At 32.2% G+C, this 13,946-nt stretch overlaps 1 protein-coding gene across 1 annotated transcript; it reads left to right on the top strand.

The window, feature by feature from the left end:
• The first annotated feature begins 1,838 nt into the window (after nt 1-1,838).
• Nucleotides 1,839-4,885, top strand: LOC133670085 (CBS domain-containing protein CBSX6-like). The gene is made up of 2 exons (XM_062090522.1): nt 1,839-2,544; nt 3,732-4,885. Exons 1-2 carry the CDS (start codon nt 2,201-2,203, stop codon nt 4,669-4,671), a joined length of 1,284 nt encoding a protein of 427 aa, XP_061946506.1. The 5' UTR covers nt 1,839-2,200; the 3' UTR covers nt 4,672-4,885.
• Nucleotides 4,886-13,946: the final 9,061 nt, after the last annotated feature.

Here is a 13,946-nt window from a genome sequence, read left to right as displayed (position 1 = left end):
CTTATAATAGCTGACCTCCATAATTTTTTCTTTAACCTTATAATCAGGTTGTGAATTTGGCATGCTAACTCGAATCAAGTCTTTTTGTTCTTTTTAAATTGATTTTTTTTTTCAGATTATCCTTCAGCATTTGATTTGATGGTAATTGAGCTTCTTATTTTTGTTTTTTATTTTCCTCTTTATAAAGTGATAAGATCTTTGCAAGGTTTGAATAATCAAATTTGAATTTTAGCGTGATGCTACATGTTGTTCAATTTTACACTATTGAGCATAACTCTCAATTCAATTACTGAATCAAGGGAAAATTTTACCAAGTGTTTCTAGACATATTTTTCTACATGAGTTTAATATTTCAGATCCATCAAAGTTCTAGAAGGTCTTGTGATATAGGTCAACAAATACAATATAAAATTTGTTATTTGTTGCCTTTTGACTTGTGGACTTTTAAATTTAGAGTAGAATCTTTTCTTAATAATGCAAGGATATCCAACACCTAATTTAGGAGCTTTTCTAGTTCTACAAGGGTCTTTAATGAGTAACAATATAGTTTTCAAGTGTGACAATGATTATTGTAAATATTCCAAAATCCTTTTTTTATAAGGATTTTTTATTTATCCTATCTACATAAGAAAAAGAGGGATGATGTTATTTAATAGCAAAATATTTTGGAAGCTTCCATATTCTACAAGGAAACTAAGGGGCATGAACTACTACAAAGATTTCCATGCTTATTTAAAAGAGCTAAAGTTGGTTTTGGGTTGATTTTTTAATTTATAGTTCTACACTAACAAACATAATTTTCAATTTAACAATTCGATCGAGCTGAAATTTTATTAGATGTTTCCATAGGTCTTTTATATATATATATATATATATATATATATATATATATATATATGATTAAAATTTTAGGTCAATCAAACATATGGAAGAACTTGAAATAACATTCAGAAGCTATTGTGTGGAATTTGTATTAGTTTCCTAGTTGATTTAAGACCCTTTTTTTATCTATTTTTTTATAACTTTTTTATTATTCTTCTAAAATTGTTTAAGATATTTTTTTTCACCTATTATAAATAGAGTTATTTGGCTTGTATTTAGGTTTGTCCTGCAACCATAAATTATAAATAAAATTGTTGTTTTGCTTGGAGCAACATGTTTTTCTTTTTTGTTTAAACAAAGAACAATCAAACTTATAAAAATATAATTAATTTTGTGACGTTCTTCCTTATATTTCTCTTTCGTGATTTGCTAATCATTGGGTGAAGGTTCATCCTAATAGTGCCGGTTCCTTGAATTACATATTCATCTTCACACACTTCTTATCAAACATGATTATTTGGTTTTCCAAGATTTATTTTACTTGCGTGTGGGTTACATAACAACATGATCACAAGATTCACATCATAACGTTATTCTATTTTTATTTATTTTTTACTTTGTTATCAAATAAGATCTTTGAGATATTTTAATAATATATTTTAATAATATTAACAAGTATCTAAATTTTTCATTAGTCATTATTATTTGTTTTTTATTACCATGAACTTTATTTTTATAATAATATTATTAAATTAATTGATTTTATTGAAATTATTTAAATTAATAACTTGAATTTGATTGAACTTATTTAAATCAATAACTATTTTATTTTTTTTGTCATCACTTGTATATTTTTTTTACGCTTGGAAAAATTTAAAATTTAACGTAGGGTGGACAACCCATCCAAAATTATAGGTGCAACAAAAATATTAGCAGTGCAAATGCAAAAGTGAAAACCGTGGCTGAATTAAGTGAATACTTGTCCAAATCCAATCAAACATGCAATACTTGATTTATTTTATTTATTCAATCTCATCCACAACTGGGTCTCTCCTCCCTGTCTATAAGCTGTCCAATTTTCACGCACTCTCTCCTCTCAGTGATCCACGAAAGATACAATAGAACCTGGGTTTGATGGGCCTCAACTTTTCACCTCTTCTTCTTCTTCTTCTTCTCCTCCTCCATCAATGGCCATATCTTTCTTCATCTCTGCACCTATAAACAACAATGTTCATCCTCTGCTTCTTCTGATTCTCCGCAAATTACCCTTTACAGCTTTTCACCTTCTCCTTATTCTCCTCCATTCCCTCTTATAGCCCCTTCCCTCTTCTTACCGCTATTTTTCTCTGCTTTTAAAAAACGAAAAAGAATTTCATCAATGGCATCTGTGTTTCTTTATCATGTGGTGGGAGATCTGACGGTGGGGAAGCCAGAGATGGTGGAATTCTACGAGACAGAGACGGTAGAATCTGCGATTCGGGCGATTGGAGAGTCGACAGAGTGTGGGATTCCAGTTTGGAAGAGGAAAACTCATGTGAGCATGATTGAGACCAGTGAAATGAGACAACAAAGGTTTGTTGGTATCCTTAATTCTCTTGATATTGTGGCTTTTTTGGCTTCAACTGAGTGCTTGGAGGACCAGGATAAGGCCATCAAGACTTCGGTCTCACAGGTTGTTGCTCCTAACGCTTCACTTCTCAAACAAGTTGATCCTGCTACAAGGTTAGTAGCTTTTAATCTAATTTCTTTTAACACTACTCAGTATTATTATATTCTCATGGATTTGTGGTATCTGAGATTCTGTATCTCAATTTCTTGGATTTGTTATTCAGCTCTATTTATGGTTCTCTTGAATGTTCTCAAATGACTCTTGATGGTAATCATAATGGTGGAAATTTGAACTTCACTACAAAAAATGTGTTCCCGAGGAACTAAAGGATGTGCAATTTCATTGGGAATTTGCCTTAATCCCATGGGATGTACTGCATTTCTCTATCATTTTCTTTATCTCAATGCCCCAGAGTGTCGACATGGGATTCAATAGAAGGTTTGTTCTCATGGACCAAGTTATTAAATATGGTCGTTGGTTAGCTGGTTACACCTTTCCCTTTGTAATCTGTCATCGAATGCCTTGTTAATGGATGGTGTGATCCAAAAACCTCTTTCCTTGACTGTGTCAAGTGAGGGTGTAGAGAAGGAGGAAAAGGTGAGATTGGTGTGGATTTTCAAGTTGAGGAAGAAGGATGTAGGAACATTGGCTTAATCTTGTATTTATTAAGAATTGTAGTTCTGTAATATTATTAAATGGTGGAGAAAATTGGTTTCTTCATTCTTGGGTGACTTGCATTGTCACTTGCAATAATGGGAGGATGAAAGAAATGGGAAGAAATGAGTACTTTTTTTAATGCAAAAATTGAAAGTTTTTCTAAAAAATTTAGAATTTGATTTTTTTAGGTAATTTTTTTTTTCTTTCTAGATAGATTTGGTGCTCACATAATCTTTTCCCATATAAATAATCTTCATATTTGTACATGTTCTATCTGACACCAACTTTGGGTTGTTTTTGTTGTCTGTCTCTCTGTGTATTTGTGTGTGTGTTGTCTGTCTCTCTGTATCTAGAGACAAACATATATCTGTGCCAGAGTGCATTGCTTATTGACAATTGCTTTTCCCTTCAGTCATCTTGTAAACTATGGTTTTTTTTTTTTTTTTTTTTTGAGAAATCTTAAGGGATATCTCATTTTGTTCTTCCTCACAAATGTTATCTATGTACAAAAGATTAGAGTTTATATATTGTGAGATTGTTAAATAATGTCATGTGATCTGATATGGCACAAATTACAGCAATTTATGATGCATTCCTGAGAAATATACATTATCAGGAAATGACTTTTTGGTGCTTGTGGTAGATTGATAGATGCTTTGGAAATGATGAAGCAAGGTGTAAGGCGCCTTCTTGTTCCAAAAAGCATGGTATGGAAAGGTATGAGCAAGCGATTCTCTTTTCTCTACAATGGTAAGTGGCTCAAGAATGCTGAAGCATCCAACAACAGCAGCAATAATAACCTCACCATAAACACCAATCGTCCTTCCTCATCTTCTGGCACTTCCAACCGCAACAAATTTTGCTGTCTCTCTAGAGAAGATGTCATCCGTTTTCTCATTGGATGCCTTGGCGCTCTAGCTCCACTACCTCTTTCATCCATTTCCTCCCTTGGAGTCATTAACCCAAACTACACCTCAGTAGAAGCCTCTCTCCCTGCTTTTGAAGCTACAAGAAAGCTACCTGGAGATCCCAGTGAAGTAGCTGTTGTGGAGCTCATTCCAGATGGCCAGTGTAAGATCATAGGGGAAATATCAGCCTCCAGATTGTGGAAATGTGATTACCTGGCTGCAGCATGGGCTTTAGCCAATCTCTCAGGTGGGCAGTTTGTAATGGGGGTTGAGGATAATGAAGCAGCAAGATCGCTCCTGGATTTTGCAGTCAATTCAGCAGTTGGTGATGAGAGTACAGCTAATGGGATTGGTTCTACGAGGCTGAGGGAATTCAGTAGTAGGAGCATCGGGTTCAATCCAGGGAGCTCAATCAGAATGGGCAGGAGCATGTATAGGGGTCGAAGTGCACCCCTGACATGTAAAATTACAAGCTCATTGGCCGCGGTGATGGCTCAGATGCTGTCTCACAGGGCAACCCATGTATGGGTGATTGAGGATGATAGTGATGACATTTTAGTTGGGGTGGTAGGTTACGCTGACATCTTAGCTGCAGTAACGAAACAACCTGCATCTGTTACTCTTACTCCTGTGAATCGACCTGAGGGGGGTTTCGCAACTGAATTTCAAAATTGATTTGTTCTTAAAGAAATTATTATTTGTATTATACACACACACACGTGCGCGCGCGTGTGAAGACATCGCTATTCAACAATTAATACATTGTACTAGAGATATAAGCTTGTGGGAATTTATAGGTTTGTTGATGAGTTGTATAGACTAAATATTTAAAAAAATCTGTATAAACTAAATTTTATAATTAATGTACGAAGATTGATTATTTATAAAAGTTAATTATTACGAGGGTGATTATATAGAAAAAAGATTTGATAATAACTTAAAAAATATAAATAGGGAATACGTAAAACAAATTAAGGAAAATTCTAAAAGTGTGATGGTTGTTTCATAAATGAAATCCTTATGATCTGAATAATTCATTTGAATTAATACATACACTATTTATTTTTTCTTTAAAAAACATCAAGAGAAATATATATAGTTGAATGAATATGGAAAATATTACTCCATTATTTTAAAAGTACTCAATACTCTCTACCCTGTGCTCTATCAGATTTAAAATTGAAATTCAGACTAATTATATTAAAATTTACATGATTTAAATAATTTGGGAAAAATGAAATTTTATATAAAAATCATATCAACTGAAATATATCAACTTCAAATGACGCAAATTCACTGTCAAACTCTATATACTGTGTTTAGAGAGATTTTAGCTCACTTAATAGAGGAGAGTGTTGTTGCGGAAGATGGCAACCAGTTCAGGTTGGGAGAAAGGGTCTGAAAATCTCTCGTTTATTTTTCACTGACGACATGATACTAATTTGCCGACCGAGGCATGCTCGGTTCAGATGCAGGAGATTCTTAAATGCCTTTATTTGTCTTGTACGTGAAGCCTCCAGTTAAAAAGTGAGCATTAGTAAGACGATCTAAGATTGTTGATCACCGTCTTGCTAGAAGTACTAGTAATCAGAGTGGTTTTTCAAAGACTGAGGATCTTGGGCACTACGTTGGGGTGCCTCTTCTTCACCAAAGAGTTGATAATTAAGCACGCGTATGGATGCATTGGAGATAGAGAGTCCAGAAAAGGTTAGCTAGTCGGAAGGTTAACCACCTTTCCCTTGCTGGGAGTGTTCCGCTGTGCCAGTCAATAGTGGCTGCTACCCCTATCTTTTCCATACAGACCACCAAATTGCCCATCCACGTCTGCGAGGTGGATCAGTTGTGCAGGAATTTTATTCGGGGCATACACATGATCTTTTATACCCAATTTCTCGATATTTAATTCAATTCTTATATATATATATATATATATATATATATATATATATGTAAAGTTTAGGGAATGAATTGAAAAGAAAAGGTGGAGCAAGAAGAGTGGGGATAAAAAAAGGGAGGTTATGCAAAAGAGAAATAAATTATGAAATTAGAAAATTATTAAAAGAGATCTTATATATTAAGAAGATGAAATCTAATTAATTAGGGATCCATGGCTAGGGTGTGGATCAATTTAATTTTTTCTATTTTATAGAGGATCCTCCATAATATAAATAAAAGATATTCACAACAAAAAGAGACAATGGAATAACAAAAACACTAAAGAACTAGCCTCCCAAAGTTGTAGGAAAACAACCCAGGAAATTCAGCAACAATAGTAGCCTTCCTTACCTCCAATCTCCCATCTCTGATGAAGGTGGTTGACACTGCCCATATCAATAGAAAAAGGAAGGAGTTGTGCACATAGCAGAAATATCCATGCACCGCTACCCTGATGGCATGTGATACAAAGCTTCAAAAGCAAATCTGTCATCGGGTACATACAATACACGTGCCAACTCTTGTTTTTTTAGGCACTGCTTCTCCTTTTTCTATCCTCTTTGGCCCAGTTCCAACAGACTCCAATGACTCGTACATATAAATTTAAATCTCAATATATGATTTATTTATATTTAAAACAATTTGTGATTTATTTGTTAAATTTCAAATCACAAACGTATATTGATGTTGATGTTGTTTTGTAATAATCCACAAAATTCAATAGATAAGATATACTACTTATTTGTAATAAGCAGGAGATAAGATGATTTTTTTTATCACATTCCATCGATGCATTACATGATATCATCTATCATTTCAATAATCAGACATCATTAAGCGATTCAATACGTCACACATGCATATAACATACGATAGTAATACAAAAGAAAGGGTACATATCCATTGTGTTCATACGCATCATAATTTACAACCACAACTTCGAATGTCGATATCATAAAGTTTTTACAAAATGCAAGTTGTCTATTCATACTACTACATAGTTTATTACAAAATACTTATTAAGAAATTGCTAAGCGCCATGGTCATGAGATGTCCGTGTTATAAACCAAACTCAATGTAAGTGTATAAACATTTTTTTTATAATATAATTCTCATTAATAACTTCCTACTAAGTCTATTCTTAATATTTTACTTCACATCTTCGTATGATCTCATGTCGTGTTATTTTATTTGAAATATTTCCAACATCGGTCAATGACATGTATTATAGTCTAGGAATCCTTGTGTGTCTAGGATCCTTCCATGTATAACATGGATATCGTTAGCTAAAGCTAATCATATCATTCATTTCTGGTTATTCAACATGGATACCAACCAAAGCTAATCTTATCATTCATTCCAAGTTATTCAATGTGGATACCATTAGTCGAAACTAATCTCATCATTCATTGCCAATTATCCAACATGGATTCATTCATTCCTAGTTATCCAACATGTATACCATCAGTCGAAGCTAATCTCATCATTCATTCCTGACTATCTAACATGGATACAATTAGTCAAAGCTAATCTCATCATTCATTGCAATTCATGAATAATCTAAACAATTGAATTCGGGTAGCAACATTATGTAATAATACTTCAAAAAATTAATAAAATTAGATAAATATGAGAATCACCTACCTACTCCTTCTGTAGTATGTCCTCGCTCGGTCGAAGATTCAATTCTGGTTGCACCTCCTGACACACAATAACCATTACTCAATATATTTTTATCTAGGCATCGTCAAAGATCATTTTCACACACATACATGTACGTACATACATTCATACAAAAATCTCCTGTGTTCGTGCATTTGCATAGTAATAATGTTATAATAAGACATTCATTCTCAACTTTATTAAAGGTTATCTATGAAAATTACATCATTATGACACTAAAAATCATCAACGAAAACTAAGTTATTTTGATACTTAAAATAATCAACGAAAACTTAGTTACTCTGACACTGAAAATCATCAATAAAAACTAAGTCATTCTGACACTGAAAATCATCAACGAAAACTGAGTCACTTTGACACTGAAAATCGTTAAAGAAAAATAAGTCACTTTGGCATTTCTTTTCCTAAATTCATACATAAAGTCAATACCAAGTTTTCTTCCTAAAGATTATACATTAACCTAGTTATAGACATAGACCAAAACACAATTCACCTCTAAGAGTTTATGAAGCAAGGATAACATGTGATGTATCCTCCATTCCATTATAATCTCACCTAATCATCAAATATTGTTAAAGTGAATCTATTAATCACTATTGATGCGAGCCTCGTGATCATGTGGTCACGTAACCCACACGCAAAGACACCAATTTCTGAAAAGTCAAGTAAATCAGGTTTAATAGGAATATGACACAAAGATAACTTGTACTTAGGCACCAGTACTATTGAAAACGAAAAACCCCCACCCAACGAATATTGATTCGCAAATGAGAAGTATAAATGATGACACCACGAAGCTAGTTGTTCTTTGATAAGTCGTTTTCAGTTCTTTAGAGAATCAAGGAAGGGAGATTATCTCACCAACACACACACAAAAAATACGGCAAATAAGAAGTTTTATTAATCTAAATTGCATAACCCTTCATGTTTGGTTATGCCTTTATTTATACTGACTCTAAACTTAAAAAAACCCTAATGGACCCCTCTTAGGTGAACTTATATGAAGCCCACTTACAATTGACCCAAATAAGTAATAATAACCCAAAGACTAAGAAACAAATAAAAAAATAATAAAAATCCAAAAATTACCATCCTAAATATGCTATAATTAGATTAGTCATCTTAAGAAGTCCCAAATAAACTAGGAGAAAAAAATTTATGTTGCTGCCCCCTTTGATGTCCTTGATTAACTTGGATTTTCTTGTTTAACTTGGACAACTAAGAAAACAAATTTACTCCTTTGTTGCTAATTTAATTACTTTCCTTTCTAAGTTAGGAAAAACATTAAATAATCCTCTATTTTTTAGGAACAAGATCTGGCCAACTTCCTTACTTAATTAGGAGAATTCATTACTGACTTTCTATCCTTGTATGATTAGGAAAAAAACAAGCCTAACAAGGCTGGTATAGGGTCGGACCCATTAGCCCCTTATTCCATACGAATTAGGCTCTTCTTGGACCTAAATTAGATGAATTATAGGTTGTCCTTCTTGCTCCTTAAATGTCCTAAGCCCCTCTAGGTCCATTTTGTTCCATATGTTCTGAACAAGCCCATTTAATGCTTATTTAAGCTTCTTTGCCCTATCTCTTGTAATTGACCCAAACGGCACCTTCAATGGGTCGTTGGCATGATTACGCTTTGTGTTGGGCTAATCCTTATCAACTATTTTCTTCATGAAGGTCTTTCTCTTCTATTTTCTTCTGAGACGGCCGAAGCCTATGTCATTTCCCTACCAAACATACTTTGTGTTCTTCATGTGATATCATCAAATTCTCATCTATTATAACATGGCATAAGGTGTTCTAGGCATTTCAATTTACGAATAAACATGTTCAAGAATCATATTCATTTCAATAATCTCATCATACAATTAAATTCAAACATGCACATTTTTCAAGGATTCTCTTATTTAAGTTTTCATGGGGCCGAAACATGCGGCATTAACATTAAGTGTTCATTTTATCATTCTCAATCATATCATTCTAAATCATAAAACACAAGCTAATAACTATTTTTACATTATACATGAGTTCAATTTCTACCATTTAGTTTATTTATCTAAAGATGTTCATCACATAAAGAACTTCCTTCATTGTTTTTTCTCTTGGTTGAAACACAACATTTTTCTCCCTTCTAGTTTACTCATGTAAATTGTCACTTCCATTACATACATATTTATGTTATCATGCATTAATCATTTATCAATCTTCTAAGTTCATAATAAAAAAAGTTTTACAACTTATGATGCAAAACAAGGGTATTAGCATTTGTTAAAATTCTGTTTCAGCCTAAGCATTTTATCCTAAGTGCTTGTCAAGGTCACAATTAACACATTATATCATCCCATTCCATTCTTTTTTCATCTCTTTAACAAGCTGATTTTAGCTAGGGTTCATTCTTCAACATGCATCAATTTCTTTTGTTATAGAATCTAAAATTATACTCTTCTCATCTTAATTTTTCAATCTTTTCATTTAATTTTCGCAATTAAGGGTGCAAGAACTGTAGGTCACCTCACTTGGGGTTTCCTTCTCATTTTGCCTTATAATCTCAAAACAACAAATATGAGAGTGGGGTTACCCTTACCACACAATTTTAGACAAGATTTGGGGGATGTTTTTGTGGTTTTCTTCTTCTTCCTCTTGGTTTTCTCCCCCATATTCCCCCTACCAGCTAACCCTTTATCCCCTTCCTCCCTTCAATGTTGTTGTTTTCTTTTTACTCTTCAGCTCTTCTCCCACTCAAGTATTCAAGGAAGGTGACATGCAAGGGTAGTTTGGATGAAAATTTTACAAGAAAGGGGCTGCTGCTAAGGTTGTCCTATCGGGTTATGGGGAGAGGAAAAATCACCTCTTTTTCCTCTAAATGTATTTATACTTGCCTCTTAAATGAGGGTATGTTGTGCCTCTTAAATGAGGGTATGTTGTGTTTGGATGTTTGATACTCTTATCCTAGTATCTTTTAGGTTATTCTTTGACCGGTTCCCTCATGTTTCCTCCTAGTATTGAATAGTTTAATTCCTTTTTTTTTTAATAGGGTTTTACATGTTTTGAATAAATTCATAATGATGATTTTCATTTCATATTCAATTATGCTTCTTTATTTTAACTAAACTAGTTGAAATATTTATGGTTATTTATGGTGGTCATGCTTGGTGAAATAATTAATTTATGATGTTAATATAAATTGGGTAATGAAAGGAAACAATTCAAAACTATAATTATTTCAAATCTCAACTCATAATCTAAAAAGTGAGGATCGAGCATCATTATCAAGCCTAGATCTCAAATCATTATCTTAGGAATTTTTACCTTTAAATAAATACAAGTATTTAGTTTAGGTTAAATATTAACATGTATGCATTATAGGTAGTTTTATAGTAAAATCAAACAACAATGCAACTTATCTTAGGTAAGATATTTTAGGGTGACTGTTATCTTCTCTTTAGCATAACTAGCCCCTCACTCAACTTTGTAGACCAACTAAGGTTTTAAGTAACCATAAAACTAAGTGGCAACTTCTTTTCTTATTTTTACCACCTTTCACATGATTATATCATCGAGATGTTCATCATGATAGAATGATGACTCCATTAAGGATTATTAGGGCTAAGCTTTGTTTGTTTGATTTTTAAAATATTATGCTTAATGTGCTTTATAAATATTTCATGCTTGTTTGCCTAAACTAAATAATGTGTGTTTATTATATGTTATTGCATGATTTATGTCTTCGTTTGTAATTTTGCTTATATGATTCTTTCTTGATTGCATCTTATGCATCAGTCTATTTATATCTTTATGGAATGGATATGGAGTGATGCACACACACATTATATGACACGGTTACACCCCAAACTAGCACTCATGAAATCTCAGACTCTTGTCAAAAGTCTACATGGCCACGATTAGTAGCTGATGAGATTCTTCCTAGTCTATTCTCTTTGTATCTTGTAGGCCTCAAGTCAACCTTTTAAGGTTTGATTACCTGATGACAAGGGACCCTTTTGAGACCAATAGTTTAGTCAACCTACTTTTGCATGTAATGAATAGAACCTTCCCATAGGATTTCTCCTTGTAATGTCATTGGGTAAGCATGATGTGCATGAGATTTCAAGACAATCGAGATAAAAAACATATACTCAAGAACAATTCTAATGGGAGCCTAAAACGAATTCCTTGAACAAGCAAATCAGGTAAGAATGGATGGCGATTTAGTAAGCCACAAAATGCTTGGCAAAGGAAGCTAATGAGTATAGTAATTTTAACTTTGTGGATAAGGGTATTAGAACTTTATTTGCTTGGATTTATTTTTAATGTAGCTTGGGATTTTATTATATTTTTTAATAAAGCATATCTTTAGTTTAATTGTTTTTTTTAAATCAATATATGTTTATTGAAAGTAATATTTGACATAAATTCATTGGTCAAATTCTAAAATATATCATGCAAATGCTAAGGGGCAATATTTCTTTGAACCCTAAAATCTCTCTTTCTCATCTAGATAAATCTTAGAAGATAAAGTCAACTCACTACAACATTTAACAGTTTTACCGACATAATTTTTCCATCGGTGTAAGACACATATTCTGTAGGTAATTAATTTACCAACGAAATTACCAACGGCAATGCTCTGTCGGTGAATCTTTCATCAGTAATTTTTTGGTTGTCGGTAAATCTATTGGTAATAAAAAATATTCTTACTGATTGATTTACTGACGGAACAGATGCGTAAAAAACAATTACCCGCTTCATTCCGTCGTTATATTCCTTGAAAAATATCATCGGTAATTCTGTCGGTAATTATTTAAAAACATTTTAAAAAAATCCATTTTATAAAATTATAAAATAATTAAAATAACATAAATCAACACTCTATAATATATACTCAAAATGCTTGGAAAAAAGAATAAGAAAATCAACTCAAACAAATTTGCAACAAATAAATAAAATGAAAAATAAATTCAACTAACAAAATTCATATGAAAACAATGAAGTTGTAATTGCTAAAAATTTAAAAATCCTATAAATAAATCAAATAAAAATTGATCTCATATGAAAAAAAAAATCTCACAACAACATTTATACAATTATTAAGAACAAAAACAATTAAAAATAAAATTAAAAACAAATATAGTGAAACAAATCATGAAAAATGAAGAAGAAAAAAAACTTACCTTAATGTAGTTGCAAGTGAAGCTAAGGAGAGAATTTTTTTTTCATAAAGCATATTAATTAAAAAAAACTAAGAGGGTAAAAGAAGAAAGAAGAAGAAGACATACCCGAGCATGGAGGAGAAGATTATATAAGAAAAGAGAAACAAATAGATATTGATGTTTTTTACATATAGTGAAGAAGAAGAAGAAGAAGAAGAAGAAGAAATGAGTCTATCTCTTGTGAAATAAGGGGATTTAGGCTTTTTATTGGGGCGCGTTAGTGACGGAATTACCGATGGATAATGAAATATTAATATTTTTTAATTATTCCATTGGTAATTCCATCTGTAATATTTAATTTTTTCAATTTCATAAAAGTTTTTCAGAAACCGCCAACAATCACCGACGATTTTTCAATCCCTCAGTGATTCTGTCGGTAATATTTAAATGAAAATTTTAAATTAATTGAATTTTTGAAGAAAATCACCAAATAACACCGACGACTTTTCAATCCGTTGGTGATTTTTCCGTAAAGAACAACAATTAATAGTGCAATTGGAAAGTGAATAGTTCTGGAGCTCTCTGGAAAATACCAATGGAATTTTCCGTCGGTGATTCCCTTTGTAATTGACATGATGAACAATGTTCACAGTTTACCGACAGAATAAATTCGATCGGTAATTTCATTGGTAAAAATGACACGTCATCATTTCTTTTGCTTTGTTTTAATTTTGTTTCCCACTGTAATTCTATCGATATATACCGAGGGAATATTTTCGTTGGTAAAATCCCTCAGAAATTTACCGATAGAAATATTCCCCCGGTATTTCTGTTTGTATTTATCGATTTTCTGGTAGTGACTTATCTCACGTTTTTTAATTCTAAGATTATTGTTTTCACCCCCAACAAACCTTAAAAAGAAAATCTTGCTTACAACAACCCCATAAAAGATCTAAATGATTTAATGACATAAATAATGATGAATAGAGCACATCCAGATCATGATCCATCTATTTAATCTCTAAGTTTCTAAACAAGGCAAAGATTTATGAACATTAGTATATTTAAATTTGAGATTAAGAAAGACTATTTTTTATATATCTTTTATAAATAAAAATATTATTGTCCCCTTTTGAGACTTCAATATTTTTTTAGATAATAATCAAGATAAGGATCACC

This window comes from Populus nigra, chromosome 12, assembly GCF_951802175.1.
Source record: "Populus nigra chromosome 12, ddPopNigr1.1, whole genome shotgun sequence".
NCBI classification, from domain to species: Eukaryota; Viridiplantae; Streptophyta; class Magnoliopsida; order Malpighiales; family Salicaceae; genus Populus; species Populus nigra.
The sequence above is the reverse complement of the archived record's forward strand: the minus strand, read 5'-3'. Positions and strand labels throughout refer to the sequence as shown.